Genomic DNA, 17,130 nt, shown 5'->3' on the forward strand with positions numbered 1-17,130 from the left:
AAAATGGTGAAACTCAATCTCTAATATACACAAATTAGCAGAGTGTGGTAGTGCATGGCTGTAATCCCAGCTACTCAGGAGGCTGAGGTAGGAGAATCACTTGAACCCGGGAGATGAAGGTTGCAGTGAGCCAAGGTTGCAACACTGCACTCCAGTCTGGCTGACAGTTTCAAAAAAAAAAAAAAAAAAAAAAAAAAAAAAGACTATGAATTCATTTTAAACTATATGGTGAAATCGACTCCTAATTTTTATTTTTATTTATTTAGATGGAGTTTCGCTCTTGTTGCCCAGGCTGGAGTGCAATGGCATGATCTCCGCTCACCACAACCTCTGCCTCCCGGGTTCAAGCAATTTTCCTGCCTAAGCCTCCCGAGTGACTTGGAATACAGGCATGTGCCACCACGCCCAGCTAATTTTTGTATTTTTAGTAAAGATGATGTTTCTTCACGTTGGTCAGACTGCTCAGTCTGATCCTCACGTGATCCTCCCACCTCAGCCTCCCAAAGTGCTGGGATTATAGGCATGAGGCATTGTGCCCGGCCTAATTTTTGCTTTTTAGATAAACTAGTTGATACATAAACTATTTTAAATTTGTTCCCCTCTTTATTAGTCCTTTCAGTTTGTTATGCCTGGTACTAGAACATCCAGTTTCACAGCATCTGCTACTTTGGGGCCTCTCAATTTGCTCATTCATTCATTCATTCATTTTGAGAAATTTTGCTCGTCGCCCAGGTTGGAGTGCAAGGGCGTGATCTTGGCTCACTGCAACCTCCTCCTCTCAGGTTCAAGCGATTCACCTTACTCAGCCTCCTGAGTAGCTGGGATTACAGGCATGCACCACCATGCCCAGCTAATTTTTGTATTTTCAGTAGAGATGGGGTTTCACCATGTTGACCAGGCTGGTCTTGAACTCCTGACTTCAGGCGATCCACTTGCCTCAGCCTCCCAAAGTGCTGGGATTACAGGCCTGAGCCACCGCGCCCGGCCGCTTTTTATACAGCCTAGTTCTTCTCCCCTTCTTAGTTTTTAATTCATTCTTTCTCTATTTGAATCTAAATCATATAAGCTCTACAAATTACTTTTCAATACTGACATACACTTGAGAACCACTTTTCTGTCAACTTCCCTTTCCCACCCCTCTAGTAATTTGGAATACTGATAGTGTACTTTTTACCTAGAACTGTAGTCAGTAAACGCTGCAAAGTAGTTATTGTTCACTACAGATCCAAGCAGCATAAATTGATTTTATCAACTAGTAAATACAAATTTCTTTAATAATTATTGTAATCTATATTAGTTTGATTTTATGTCTAATGCTAAGTTTGCTGAAATACCTCCTCTTAACTTACACTTGCCCTAAAATCGTTTTTCATTTGTTTATAAAACTTTAAATTATCTCCGGTTACATTTTTTCCCCCTGCAGATGTCGCTCCTGCCGATCACCTTCCTCCTCCTCTAATTTGCTGTCTCTCTGGACAATGTGAAGTTTGACCTGAGCTCCCTTCCTCACACCCTGTATGCATGTTCCGTCTCTGGGTCTCCAGCTGTTGTGTTCTGCTCTTGTTTTGCTTGCTGACTCCACAGAGAGTTTGCATCCTGGTATCCACAAAGAGTGCACGTTAGGTTAGGAGCTTGAGACCAGCCTGACCAACATGGTGAAACCCCGTCTCTACAAAAAATACAAAAATTAGCTGGGTGTGGTGGTGAGTGCCTGTAATCCCAGCTACTTGGGAGGCTGTGAGGCAGGAGAATTGTTGAACGGGGGAGGTGAAAAATGCAGTGAGCCGAGATCACATCACTGAACTCCAGCCTGGGCAACAGAGCAAGACTGTCTCAAAAAAAAAAAAAAAAAAAAAAAATCTAATTTAAAAAATGATTCCTGGCCAGGTATGGTGGCTCATGCATGTAATCCTAGCACTTTCAGAAGACAAGGTGGGTGGATCACTTGAGGTCAGGAGTTCAAGACCAGTGTGGCTAACATGGTGAAACTCCATCTCTACTAAAAATACAAAAATTAGCTGGCTGTGATGACACATGCCCATAACCCCAGCTACTTGGGAAGCTGAGGCAGGAGAAGCACTTCAACTTAGGAGGTGAAGGTTGCAAGGAGCCAAGATATTGCCAGTGTACTCCAGCCTGGGCAACAGAGCAGGACTTCATCTCAAAAAAAAAAAAAAAAAAAAAAAGGAATAAAAAATTATAGTTTCTAACAAAACTGATATTTACCACACTTTGTGTAAGAATCTAATAGATTTTTCTGGCCAGGCACGGTGACTCAATCCTGCAGTCCCAGCACTTTCGGAAGACAAGGTGGGTGGATCACTTGAGGTCAGGAGTTCAAGACCGGCCTGGCCAACATGGTGAAACCCCATTTCTACAAAATAGAAAGAAAATACAAAAGTTAGCTGGATGTGATGGCCATGCCCGTAATCCCAGCTTCTTGGGAGGCTGAGGCAGGAGAAGCACTTGAACTCAGGAGGTGAAGTTTGCAGTAAGCCAATATTGTGCCAGTGCACCCCAGCCTGGGCAACAGAGTGAGACTTTATCTCAAAAAAACAAAAACAAAAACAAACAAAACGGAATAAAAAACCAATAGTTTCTAACAAAACTTGATATTTACCACACTTTGTGTAAGCATCTAACAGAATTTTTCCGGCCAGGGACGGTGACTCAATTCTGCAATCCCAGCACTTTGGGAGGCCGAGGAGGGCAGATCATCCGAGGTCAGGAGTTCGAGACCAGCCTGGCCAACAGGGTGAAACCCCATCTCTACTAAAATACAGAAATTAACCAGGCATGGTGGCAGGTGCTTGTAATTCCAGCTACTCAGGAGGTTGAGGCAACATGAGGCAGAGGTTGCAGTGAGTCAAGATCGCGTCACTGCACTCCAGCCTGGGTGACAAGAGCAAGACTCCATCTCAAAATAAATAAATATATAAATATTTGTCTTTTACAGATAAAGAAAAGCAATGCTAAGTGATGTAATTCTCTCACCCATGAAAAATGTGTGCCTCGTATTTTAGCAATCCAAAAGTTATATTGATAAGCAAATTCTCCAGTTAAAACCACTTTTTCAGTGCAGTAAAAAATAAACTTTCGGCCAGGTGTGGTGGCTCACTCCTGCAATCCCAACACTTTGGGAGGCCGACTTGGGCAAATCACCTGAGGTCGGGAATTTGAGACTAGCCAGACCAACATGGAGAAACCCCATCTCTACAAAACATACAAAATTAGCCAGGTGTGGTGGTGCATACCTGTAATCCCAGCAACTCAGGAGGCTGAGGCAGGATAATCACTCGAACCTGGGAGGGGGAGGTTGTAGTGAGTGGAGATTGTGCCACTGCACTCCAGCCTGGGCAACAAGAGCGAAACTCCACCTCAAACAAAACAAAACAAAACAAAACTTTCTCATTAGAACCTACAAAGTACCATGTGAAATGAATAGTGAGAAAACTGTTGCCATAACACAGTAAAAGGAGGACTGTAGTTCATTGTAATGTGTACAACCTTGGAATACACATAACACAAACAAAACAGGATAGTTAAGAAACAAGAGAAGCAAAGTTTCTCTTTAAATTCAGCAAGAGGCCGGGCGCGGTGGCTCAAGCCTATAATCCCAGCACTTTGGGAGGCCGAGACGGGCGGATCACGAGGTCAGGAGATCAAGACCATCCTGGCTAACCCGGTGAAACCCCGTCTCTACTAAAAAAAATACAAAAAAACTAGTCGGGTGAGCTGGCGGGCGCCTGTAGTCTCAGCTACTCGGGAGGCTGAGGCAGGAAATGGCGTAAACCTGGGAGGCGGAGCTTGCAGTTGAGCTGAGATCTGGCCACTGCACTCCAGCCTGGGGGACAGAGCAAGACTCCGTCTCAAAATAAATAAATAAATAAATAAATAAATAAATAAATAAATAAATAAATAAATAAAATAATAATAATAAATAAATAAATTCAGCAAGAGTCAGCTTTGCAGCCTAGAAAAAAATGCCTTTGCCATATGAAGATTTCTTCACCATGGATATTTTTTATCTCTGACTTGAAAATACAAACTAACTCCAGCAGGAATATTTCTGGCTTATCATGGAGCATCTGTGACACAGGAGGTACTTTCATATTTGTTTGCTACATTTATATATAAAAACATCCTCATGACTTATGAAGTCTCCCTACTACTTACCTGAACAAATTGACTCAATAAATTTACTTGTCACTTATAAAAGTGAAAGAAGCAATAACCTAAAAAAAATGCTTATATAGGGTTCTCCAGTTAATAAAACAAAATGGAATGTCCTAACTAAATATAAATACACTAATTTTTGAATTATATCTAAAAATTACCTTGTGTGCATTACTCAATTTTATAAAATTTATTATAATCTCTGACCAGCTCACATAATGAATACTTCATAAACTATACAACAAAAAATATATAGAAAACACACAAAAATTTAAGGGTCTAGCATGAGTACCAGGCAAATAAATACAGAGAATTTGCATGCGGAGATTCTGAACCATAAGCCATAAAATTTTACAGCAATAAATTCAATTAAAACAGAGTATAGAATTGTTTTCAGCATTTTTGAGGTTTTTTGTTTTCTAGTAAATTAGCAACCTTATTAAAATGATTCCTTTTGTTCCAATATTGCTCTTTTCTTCAAAAAATAGGTGTATTCACACAAAAACACTTAATAACTGTATAATTTTCTTACATCTAAGATTTACCTTTAGAGCAATATATGTGTATATTTAACTCTATGTAAATCAAAACTAAAAGTCTGCGTGTGTTTGCAGGCAGAGAGGCCACGTGTTCAAAGAAAAATATATTACAAATAATTGAAAATATTTAAGACTCAGAAATGAGTTTATTTTATTTATACTTTATATAATGTTTTATGACCACAAAAATAACCATGCAGTCATTAGCAATTTAATTGTACACTTTAAAATAACTAAAAGTGTGTAACTGAGTAGTCTGTAATATAAAAGGTAAATGTTACAAGTGATGGCTACATAATTTACCCTGATGTAATTATTACATATTGTATGCCTGTATCAATATATGCCAGATTTGCAGAAATATATACACATATTATGTACTCACAAAAAAAAAGAAAAAAATTTAAATAACAAAAAAGATAAATATTTAACCTATGCGAACAATATTAACTTATCTGCCGGTTAAAGCTACTGGCAAAAGAGATTACTAGAGATGCTATTCCACTATGTTACCAGATAGTATATTGCTATCATCACTTAGTATACCATCACCCTTGAGTAACGTGGGATAGGTTAAAGTTGGTGGCATAATGCTTCATTAAATGCACAATAGTCTTAACATGGTAAAAAAATAATTAAAATCAAATTTACACATAATTTTAAAAATTTAAAATATACTGCATTTCATGACATAAAAGCTCAATCACTAAAATAATTTACAATTTTAGTATTCACTTTTAACTAAAAAATATTTTCTACCATTATAATACAGAAGCATATTACTCTGAACATCGACCTCATACATCACTAAGTTAACCACAAAGAGCCTCTTCACTTAGATTTTCATCAAGCATTTTATATTTTAACGTCCTTTTTTTTTATAGAAGAGGCTATAATTTCCACCTAATGATGAGTCTTTTATATGTGATGCAGCAATAATTGATCACATGCTTTCACATGTGAATAGGAACAATGAAACAGCATCAATCTGATACTTGAATTACATCGTAATTTGCTTTTCAAAAATTTTATATATATATACCTTTTAAAGTATACTTTGGGTTGGGTGCAGTGGCTCATGCTTTGGGAGGCTGAGGTGGGCAGATCACTTGAGGTGAGGAGTTTGAGACCACTCTGGACAAAATGGTGAAATCCCATCTCTACTAAAAATACAACAATAAAAAATAAAAGAATTAACCAGACATGCTGGTGTATGCCTGTATTCCCATCTACTCAGGAGCCTGTGGCAGGAGAACTGCTTGAACCCAAAAGTCGAAGTTGGCAGCAAGCTAAAATCGTGCCACCACATGCCAACCTGGGCAACAAAGTGAGACTCTGTCTCAAAAATAAAATAAAATAAAATAAAATAAAAAGTACAATTTGAATATAACAGCAAAATATCTTCTACTCTCTTAACAGTTATATACAAATAATTTAACAACTTTAGTTTTGGATTATTTTCTATACTCAGCAATTTAATGTCTGAAATGTTTGTGTCTTAGTTATTTCTATTGTAAATTCTGATATTTATATAGACTCAATTTTGAATTACATTATTTTTTATACATATGGCATATGCAAAAATATATCTTAATATAAACTCTTCAGTGTTTTCTAAGGTATAGTTTTTGGGGAAAAAAGTTTTTCCAAATTTATTACATTTGCTGGATTTTTTTTCAATATAAATTTTTGACATTGAAGAAAGTTGGTGCAACTGCTTCAGGGTTTTCCTCTAGTATAAAATGTGTACAATAAGATCTGTGATACAAGTAAATGCACTATAACCCGCTTTACATTTGTAGTGTTTTTCCTCAGAATACATAGTCTCCTTCACTTTAAAGGCTTATATTTTCTACAAGACTGTTTGACAGTAATTGCACTTACAATGCTCTAAGTATCAACTCTCTGTTAAGATGTGAGCAGATATTAATGGACTTTTCCACATTTTTAAAATTTGTACACCTTTTTTCAGGTATAAATGTTTTTCTATGCAATAAGGTGTGAGCTTTGGTTAAGAGTTTTGCCACATTCTTCACATTTGTAAGGTTTCTCTTCTACCATGAATTTTCCTTTATTTATTTTTAATTTTTTTAGACAGAGTCTTGTTTTGTCACCCAGGCTGGAGTGCAGTGGCGTGATCTCAGCTCACTGCAACCTCTGGCTCCCCAGTTCAAGCAATTCTCCTGCCACAGCCTCCTGAGTAGCTGAGACTACAGGCGTGCGCCACCACATCCAGCTAATTTTTATATTTTTAGTAGAGATGTGGTTTCACCATGTTGACCAGGCTGGTCTTGAACTCCTGACCTCGTGATCCACCCGCCCCGGCCTCCCAAAGTGCTTGTATTACAGGTATGAGCCACCACGCCTGGCCTATGAATTTTTTTTCTTTTTTTTTTTTGAGACAGTCTGGCTCTGTCGCCCAGGCTGGAGTTCAGTGGCATGATCTTGGCTCACTGCAAGCTCCGTCTCCTGGGTTCAGGCCATTCTCCTGCTTCAGCCTCGCGAGTAGCCAGGACAACAGGCGCATGCCACAAAGCTTGGCTAATTGTTTTTTTGTATCTTTAGTAGAGATGGGGTTTCACCGTGTTAGCCAGGATGGTCCCAATCTCCTGATCTCGTGATCCGCCCGCCTCGGCCTCCCAAAGTGCTGGGATTACAGGCGTGAGCCACCGCGCCCGGCCTATGAATTTTCTTATGTTGGGTAAGTCTTGAAGACCGGGTAAAAGCTTTGGCACATTCTTCACATTTGTAAGGTTTCTCTCTAGTATGAATTTTCTTATGTTGAGTAAGTCTTGAGGATCGATTAAAAGATTTGCCACATTCTTCACATTTGTAGGGTTTCTCTCCAGTATGAATTTTCTTATGACTACTAAGGTTTGAGGAGTGGGTAAAAGCTTTGTCACATTGTTGACATTTGTAGGGTTTCTCTCCAGTATGAATTTTCTTATGTTGAGTAAGTCTTGAGGACCGGTTAAAAGCTTTGCCACATTCTTCACATTTGTAAGGTTTCTCTCCAGTATGAATTTTCTTATGTTGATTAAGTCTTGAGGACAGGATAAAAGCTTTGCCACATTCTTCACATTTGTAGGGTTTCTCTCCAGTATGAATTTTTTTATGACTGTTAAGGTTTGAGGACTGCTTAAAGGCTTTGCCACATTCTTCACATCTGTAGGGTTTCTCTCCAGTATGAATTCTCCTATGGCTAGTAAGGTGTGAGGACCGGTTAAAAGCTTTGCCACATTCATTACACTTATAGGGTTTCTCTTCAGTATGAATTCTCTTATGTCTAGTAAGTGTAGAGGAACAGGTAAAAACTTTGCCACATTCTTCACAGTTGTAGAGTTTCTCTCCAGTATGAATTTTCTTATCTTGAGTAAGTGTTAAGGAACAGGTAAAAACTCTGCCACATTCTTCAAATTTGTAGGGTTTCTCTCCAGTATGAATTTTTTTATGTCGAGTAAGTCTTGAGGACTGGTTAAAAGCTTTGCCACATTCTTCACATTTGTAGGGCTTCTCTCCAGTATGAATTACCTTATGTTTAGTAAGAGTTGAAGACCAGTTAAAGGCTTTGCCACATTCTTCACATTTGTAGGGTTTCTCACCAGTATGTATTCTCTTATGGCTAGTAAGGGTTGAGGACCGGTTAAAGGCTTTGCCACATTCTTTACATTTGTAGGGTTTCTCTTCAGTATGAATTATCTTATGTTTAGTAAAGGTTGAGGATATGCTAAAGGTTTTGCCACATTCATCACATTTGTAGGGCTTCTCTCCGGAATGAATTCTCTTATGGGTAGTAAGGGTTGAGTACCTGCTAAAGGCTTTGCCACATTCTTTACATTTGTATGGTTTCTCTCCAGTATGAACTCTCTTATGGTTGGTAAGGGTTGAGTAGTGGTTAAATGCTTTGCCACATTCTTCACATTTGTAGTGTTTCTCACCAACATAAATTCTCTTATGGTTAGTAAGGGTTGAGGACTGATTAAAGGCATTGCCAAATTCTTTACATCTGTAGGTATTCTCTCTAATGTGAATTATCTTATGTTGAGTTAGTTGTGAAAGCATGCAAAATGATTTGTCACATTTTTTACACTGGAAAGGTTTCTTTCCAGTAAGTCTTGTCTTATATCTATCTGAATTTGAAAATGCATAAAATACTTTTACATATATATCACAGTGATACATTTTGCTCTGGGTAGGTGTCAAACATTGGTTAAGTCCATTATAACCTCCTTTGTATAGTTTATAATCACCTACAGTTTTATAGCCTTTTCTTAATTGTAAGTTCTCAGGTCCACATTTATCATATCTCCTCAGTGTCATTTTTTTGAAAGAATCTTTTATGTCTTGCTCTGGCCAAAAGTCTTCAGCAAAATGAGAACATATAACTAAAAAAAAAATTAAAACAACAAATTACTTCACTTACTAGACTCAGATATATATACTTCACAAACATAACCTCTAAAATTATACAAACTACATAAGCAACATGGCATAGCAAAATACCAGACTCTAATTTCTTCATAAACATATAAATGTAACAAAGACACACTAACCAAAATATATTTGTGGATAACTTATCAATAAGTTATATGTGTGCAATGCCCCAGGTGAGTACAATGCAAAAAGTCACATAGAATGAAACAAATTTCTGTTACATATACCCAACACAGCTCTTCCTGTTCCCCAATAAAACACAGTGCCTTTGGAAGTAAATTGCTAACTTCTGGTTTTGCTTTTAAATGACAAGAAATATATTGGCACATACATCTTTATTTCTGGCTTCTAGGATATTATCAGATGCTGAATTTAGTTTCCCACAACATAAAATGCTGAAAGAAATGGTGGTATACTTTGGTCAGGTGTGGTGGCTCACGCCTGTAATCCCAGCACTTTGGAAGGCCAAGGCAGGCAGATCATAAGGTCAGGAGTTCGAAACCAGCCTGGCCAACATGGTGAAACCCTGTCTCTACTAAAAATACAAAAAATTAGCTGGACATGGTGGCAGGCACCTATAATCCCAGCTACTCGGGAGGCTGAGGCAGGAGAATCACCTGAATCCAGAAAGCAGAGGTTGCAGTGAGTTGAGACCGCACCACTGCACTCCAGCCTGGGCAACAGAGCAAGACTCTGTCTCAAAAAGAAAGAAAGAAAGAAAAGAAATGGTGGTATACTCTGCAATGACAGTTTGAGTCTGCTGAGACCAAAGGTAAAAAATGTTACAGAGTGGAGCAACTGCAGTACCACAGACAGGGACCAGGTGTAGCAAGTGATTACTGACTATTAGGATGAAACATGAATACACTTCTTTAAAAAATAAAAACAAAGTTTCAGACAAGACACATCCTAACAACATATTTGAGAGACTGCAAGAATGTCTAACCAAGACAACTGATTTCAGACTATGCCAGGACAAAGTTGCATTATCAAGATTGCGAGAGATAGCTATTTTTAAATGTCCAAATCTCAATCAAAGCTTACAATGTATACAAAATATTAAGGCACCATGGCCCCATCCAAAAACTTATAAAATTTTTAGAAAGCAAAACCATCAAAAAATGACATGTAGAGATTAATATTTAAAATTTAAGATAAATTGAGTAACACTAAATGAGTAAAATATGAATATAATCTACTGAACATCAGAAAAATGAGGACAACAAAAAGATTAAAATTATCACAAAAACAAAAATTGTGGAGATAAAAAATAAAAAATAACTGAAATATTATAAAAAAATAAAAATGAAGCTCAACTAGGATACACACAGAAGATATTTATAACAACACATATATAAACATAATTGTAAAAGTCACAGACAAGAGAACCTTAGAAGCTGCAAGACAAAAGTGATGTGTCATTTGTAAGCATAGTCTCATATAAAATATTAGTGAATTTCTTAGCAAGAATATCGCAGGTCAGAAGTAAACTGTGTGATTTCTCAAAGTCCTGGGGGAAAAAAAAAAAGCTGTCAAGTGAATATAATACAGTCAGCAAAACTGTCCTATCAAATAAAAAGTAAAACACATTCCAAAATAATCAAATCCTGAGAAAGGATACTGGCACGGTATATACTCTATATAGAGCCTAAATATGGAGTTCCTGCTGTTGAAAATAACATGATGCAAGAAAACAACACATAATCATATAAAAATACGTAACTTTGTGGGAATGATATGCACATACACAAAAATAAAATTCCTTAAAATTCTTTATTCTATTTTTTACCTTAGAATTATTCCTTAGAATATTTTTATTTCTTAGAATTATCATAATGGTGCACAAAACATTTTAAATTATTATCTAAAAGTTGAGAGATAAAAACATAGAAATTATTACAGAAATCTGTTAATGAATATACAACATAAAAAGATAATCAGTAACATGAATAACAAAGTTAAGGGCAGATGTAATGAGGAAGAATTTTTGTATGCGACTGAAATTAAAATATAGTTTTATTGTTGAGAGGCTTTAGGTAATACCAAAGGTACCACAAAGAACACATCTGTAGAGACAGACACATACACACAAAGAGAAAGAAGTGAAAGCATATCAATACAAAAATTAAAAAGAGGCCAGGCACGGTGGCTCAAGCCTGTAATCCTAGCACTTTGGGAGGCCGAGACAGGCGGATCACAAGGTCAGGAGATCGAGACCATTCTGGTTAACACGGTGAAACCCTGTCTCTACTAAAAAAAAATACAAAAAACTAGCCGGGCGAGGTGACGGGTGCCTGTAGTCCCAGCTACTCGGGAGGCTGAGGCAGGAGAATGGTGTAAACCCGGGAGGCAGAGCTTGCAGTGAGCTGAGATCCGGCCACTGCACTCCAGCCTAGGCGACAGAGCGAGACTCCGTCTCAAAAAAAAAAAAAAAATTAAAAAGATACAAAGCAGCTGGGCGAGGTGGCTCAAGTCTGTAATCCCAGCACTTTGGGAGGCCGAGACGGGCGGATCACGAGGTCAGGAGATCGAGACCATCCTGGCTAACACGGTGAAACCCCATCTCTACTGAAAAATACAAAAAACTAGCCAGGCGACATGGCGGGCGCCTGTAGTCCCAGCTACTTGGGAGGTTGAGGCAGGAGAATGGTGTGAACCCGGGAGGCCGAGGTTGCAGTGAGCTGAGATCCAGCCACTGCACTCCAGCCCGGGCGACAGAGCGAGACTCCGTCTCAAAAAAAAAGAAAAAAAAAAAGATACAAAGCAAAACAGAGAAAATGATGGACAAAGATATAAAAATCAAATAAAACAATAAAATAAGTGTTTTTCTTTCGAAAATTATTTAAATATATATAAATTTAACTTTCCAATCAAGAGATACATTTTCAATAGATTTATAAGAAAAATTTTCAAACTCAAGATCCATCTTGCCTTTCTACAAGAGTCACAGAAGATCTAATGATAAAAAAAGACTAAAAGTGGCAAAATGGAAATAGATATTTCATGTAAATATTAGCCAAATGAGAGAAGTCAAAATAGTATCACACAAGCTACTGTGATATTTTATATGTAAAATATACTTAAGGTTTATTTCAAAAACTGTCATATTTTATAAAATGTACTTGAAGTCAAAACTCTAAAGAGACAAACAACAACACTAAACAGTACTAGATTCATTCACTGGGAACCTATGACAAACTTGTATATGTGTGTGTGTGTGTGCATGTGTGTATCTCACTTGAGGGTTCCCAATACGTATAGCAAATACTGACAGAATTGAAGAAATTAGCACAGGACATTTCAATACTCCACCTCCTGTAATAATAAGACAAGATAGAACATTAGTAAGGGAACAGAGCACTTGAAGGTAATATAAAACTATTATTCCTAACAGAAGTATAGAGACCACTCCTAAACAACATCAGGATACACATCCTTCTCAATTGCTCACATAATATTTTTCTTGCTAGATCACCTGTTAGGCCAAAAAAGAAGTCTTAACAAATTTTTTAAAACTGAAATCTTACGGATTACTTTCTATGACCAAAATGGAATGAGAGTATAGAACAATAAGAGGAAAAACTAAAAAATTCACAAATATATAGGAATTAGGTTACAGTGAGCCGAGATCACGCCACTGCACTCCAGCCTGGGTGACAGAGTGAGACTCTTATCTCAGGGAAAAAAAAAAAAAGAAATTAAGCAACACACTCTTGAGCTCTTGAGCATGCTTAGTTCAAAGGTTTAAATAACTAATATTGTGAAGATATTCATACTACTCAATGTAAATTTACAGATTTAATGCAATGTTTTCCAAATTTCTCATTGCACTCTTGAAGAAATAGAAACAGCAACCCCCAAAGTATAAGAAATAACAAGAGACAGACAACAAAGTACCCAACAATCTTTTAAAAAGGAACAATGTTGGAGGAATTACAGTTCTTGATTTCAAAACACATTACAAAGCTACAGAATTAAAACAAATTGGCATGAGTATCAAGGTGAAAAAGTAGACTAATCAAATAGAATGCAGCACATATATAAACGTTCACATATATGATCATATGAAGGGTCATTTTCATACCCATTATTATTGTAACATTGTTACTAAAGCCAATGGGTTGAACCAATGCAAATTTCTGTCAGCAACTTATTCAGTAGATATAATTTGAAATATAAAAATAATAAAATATCACCCACATTTGAGAAAGCAGGAAATATTCTAACAATCATAAAGATAAAGCTCAATGACATTATGTAAAATGAATTGAGCCAGCCACATGTTTGGAGAACACAAACAGTCAAACCATTATTATAGAACAACTAGGCTTAACAGACTCGTACAAAACTTTCCAGCTGAGGCCAGGCACGGTGGCTCACGCCTGTAATCCCAGCACTTTGGGAGACCGAGGCAGGCAAAGCACGAGGTCAGGAGACCAAGACTATCCTGGCTAACACAGTGAAACCCCGTCTCTACTTTAAAAAAAAAAAAAAAAAAAAAAAACAGAATAAATTAGCCACGCATGGTGGTGGATGCCTGTAGTCCCAGCTAGTCAGGAGACTGAGACAAGAGAATGGTGTGAACCCAGGAGGCGGACCTTGCAGTGAGCTGAGATCGCACAACTGCACTCCAGCCTGGGCAACAGAGCGAGACTCCATCTCAAAACAAACAAACAAACAAACAAAAAAACAAAAAAAACAAAACTTTCCAGCTGAAAGCAAGAGATTCTCTCCAGTCAAAAGCAAAATATCCTTATTTGCACCTGGTGTATTCTGTTAGAACACAAATCAAGTCTTACTAAATTTAGGAATATTGGCTGGGTACAGTGGGTCATGCCTTTAATCTCAACACATTAGAGACCAAGGTGGAAGGATCACTTGGAGCCAGAAGTTTGAGACCAGGCCTGGGCAACATAGTGAAATCCTGTCTCTACAAATAATTTAAAACTGCACTAGCCAGACACGGTAGTGCATGTCTGTAGTCTCAGCTACTCAGGAGGCTGAGATGGAGGGATCACTTGAACCCAGGAGGTTGAGGCTGCATTGAGCCAAAATCATGCCACTGTACTCCAACCTGGGTGACAGAGTAAGCTCCTGTCTCAAAACAACAACAAATAAAGTTTAAGCCGGGCGCGGTGGCTCAAGCCTGTAATCCCAGCACTTTGGGAGGCCGAGACGGGCGGATCACGAGGTCAGGAGATCGAGACCATCCTGGCTAACACGGTGAAACCCCGTCTCTACTAAAAATACAAAAACTAGCCGGGCGAGGTGGCGGGCGCCTGTAGTCCCAGCTACTCCGGAGGCTGAGGCAGGAGAATGGCGTAAACCCGGGAGGCGGAGCTTGCAGTGAGCTGAGATCCGGCCACTGCACTCCAGTCCAGGCGACAGAGCGAGACTCCGCCTCAAAAAAAAAAAAAAAAAAAAGTTTAAAAGACCAAAATTACACACTATGTTTTCTGACCAAAACTAAATAAAACTAGGAACTAAAAGCAAAAGTAAAACTGGAAAATCCAAAAATATATGAAAATAAAACATGCTCTTCAACATTTTCTTGCTTAGGGGTCAAAAATTTAATTTTTCAAATATGTCAATACAACAAACAGTGATAAACACATTTAATATAATCCCTAAACAATCCCAAAGCACAGTTTTTTACAGAAATATTGTTTAAAATTGTAAAATTTGGTCATAAACTATAGCCAAACACCCATGAAAAAGAACAAAGAGGCATTATACTTTTTGATTTCAAAACATATTAAAAGCTACAATAACAAAAACGATGTGGTACTGACAAGACAGATGAAAGATGAAACAACAGAACACATAGCACAGAAATAAACCCTTCTGTATATGATCTTCCACAAAACTGCCATGAGCACATAATAGAGAAAAGAAAATCTCCTTAAAAAATAATATTGGAAACTGGATTATCAATACAGCCTAGCCAACATGGCGAAACCCCATCTCTACTAAAAATACAAAAAAAATTAGCCAGGTGTGGTGGCACATGCCTGTAGTCCCAGCTACTCAGGAGGTTGAAGCAGGAGAATTGCTTGAACCCAGGAGATGGAGGTTGCAGTGAGCTGAGATTGCACCAGTACACTCCAGCCTGGGCAACAGAGCAAGACCCCATATCGAAAAATAACAAAAGAAACACTGGTAAAATAAAGTTGGATTCTTTCCTTGAATCATATACAAAAAACATTTTAAATACTTGGACATTAAAAAAAAAAACAACTAACGAATCCCTTAGAAAAAAATATAGAAGAAACACAGGACATTGGACTTGGCCACTTTTCCTTAGATACATTAAATGCATGAGCAACAAAGAAAATTAAAATTTAACTGCACTAAAAATTTTCTGCACATCAGAGAAAACATTCAATAGAGTGACAATTTCTCTTAGGAAATGGATGAAAATGTATGCAAATCACATGTGATATGATTTAATATTCAGAATATATAAAAATCTCTTGAAACTAAACAATAAAGTTAAATAATGTGATTTTAAAATGGGAAAATAATTGAACTAAGTTTTCACCAAAAAAGATACACAACTGGAAAAAAAGCATTTAAAAAGAACACAAGATCACTAATTTGTAGAGATATGCATGGAAATCACAATGAAAAACAAAATCACCTCACATCCATTAAGAATGGCAACTGTAAATTTTTTTAAAAACACTAAATCTGTTAATGATGCAATGAAAATGAAACCACGCTGAGTGTGGGAAACAAGAATGCAGCCATTACTTTAAAATGTTATGTTTCTCAAATACTTAAAAATGAAAAAAAAAAAAAAATCAGACTGGGCAAGGTGGATCATACCTGTAATCCTAGCACTTTGAGATGCTGACGCAGGCAGATCACCTGTCAGGAGTTTAAGACCAGCCTGGCCAACATGGTGAAACCCTGTCTCTACTAAAAATACAAAAATTAGCCAGGTGTGGTGGCTCATGCCTGTAGTCCCAGCTACTTGGGAGGCTGAGGGAGGAGAATCTCTTGAACCCGGGAGGCCGAGGTTGCAGTGAACCAAGATTGCACCACCGCACTCCAGCCTGGGTGACAAAGTGAGACCTTGTCTCCAAAAAAAAAATTCCTCTCACACAGAGGCACCTTTGGTCTTACGCTTTTAAATTTTTTTTTTTTTTTTTGAGACGGAGTCTCGCTCTGCCGCCCAGGCTGGAGTGCAGTGGCCGGATCTCAGCTCACTGCTAGCTCCGCCTCCCGGGTTTACGCCATTCTCCTGCCTCAGCCTCCCGAGTAGCTGGGACTACATAGGCGCCCGCCACCTCGCCCAGCTAGTTTTTTTGTATTTTTTAGTAGAGATGGGGTTTCACAGTGTTAGCCAGGATGGTCTCGATCTCCTGACCTCGTGATCCACCCGTCTCGGCTTCCCAAAGTGCTGGGATTACAGGCTTGAGCCACCGCACCCCGGCTTATGCTTTTAAATTTTTTAAGGATTCGACTTTCCCCTTTGTTCAAGCTTACAGTGAGAGCCAAAGCCCTCTTCATGGTATATAATATACTGCATAATCTGACTGCCTTTTCACTGCTTTGGGGGACACACAAGTATCTGCCTAATTTTGAAAAACTCTTTGTTAAACTACTTTTTAGGTTGTCTTTTCGTATTATGTCTAAAATGTTTGAGAGTAGTGGTTTCTGTTCCAGTGGTGTTTTTTTGTTAATTTTTCTGTACAGTCCATTACGTTTGTATTACTATAGTTTTGAAATATAGTTTGACATTATAAAGTATGACGTTCTTTTTTTTAATTTTTTTGAGACGGAGTCTCGCTCAAGCTCTGCCTCCCGGGTTCACGCCATTCTCCTGCCGCAGCCTCCCGAGTAGCTGGGACTACAGGCGCCTGCCACCTCGCCTGGCTAGTTTTTTTTTTTGTTTTTTTTTTTTTGAGACGGAGTCTCGCTCTGTCGCCTGGGCTGGAGTGCAGTGGCCGGATCTCAGCTCACTGCAAGCTCCGTT

The 17,130-nt window shown here is 38.0% G+C and overlaps 1 protein-coding gene across 1 annotated transcript in view; it reads right to left on the reverse strand.

Moving 5' to 3' along the window:
• Positions 1–7,340: 7,340 nt before the first annotated feature.
• LOC111524826 (zinc finger protein 429) overlaps positions 7,341–17,130 on the reverse strand; it is a gene marked incomplete at its 3' end in the record, with an annotated part of 31,172 nt that continues 21,382 nt past the window's right edge. Inside the window, exon 4 of the mRNA XM_023190112.2 lies at positions 7,341–9,100. Coding sequence (XP_023045880.2) covers positions 7,341–9,100 — 1,760 coding nt within the window. The remainder of the gene's footprint in view (positions 9,101–17,130) is intronic.

The sequence above is a fragment of the Piliocolobus tephrosceles genome, chromosome 21 (assembly GCF_002776525.5).
Source record: "Piliocolobus tephrosceles isolate RC106 chromosome 21, ASM277652v3, whole genome shotgun sequence".
Classification (NCBI taxonomy): Eukaryota; Metazoa; Chordata; class Mammalia; order Primates; family Cercopithecidae; genus Piliocolobus; species Piliocolobus tephrosceles.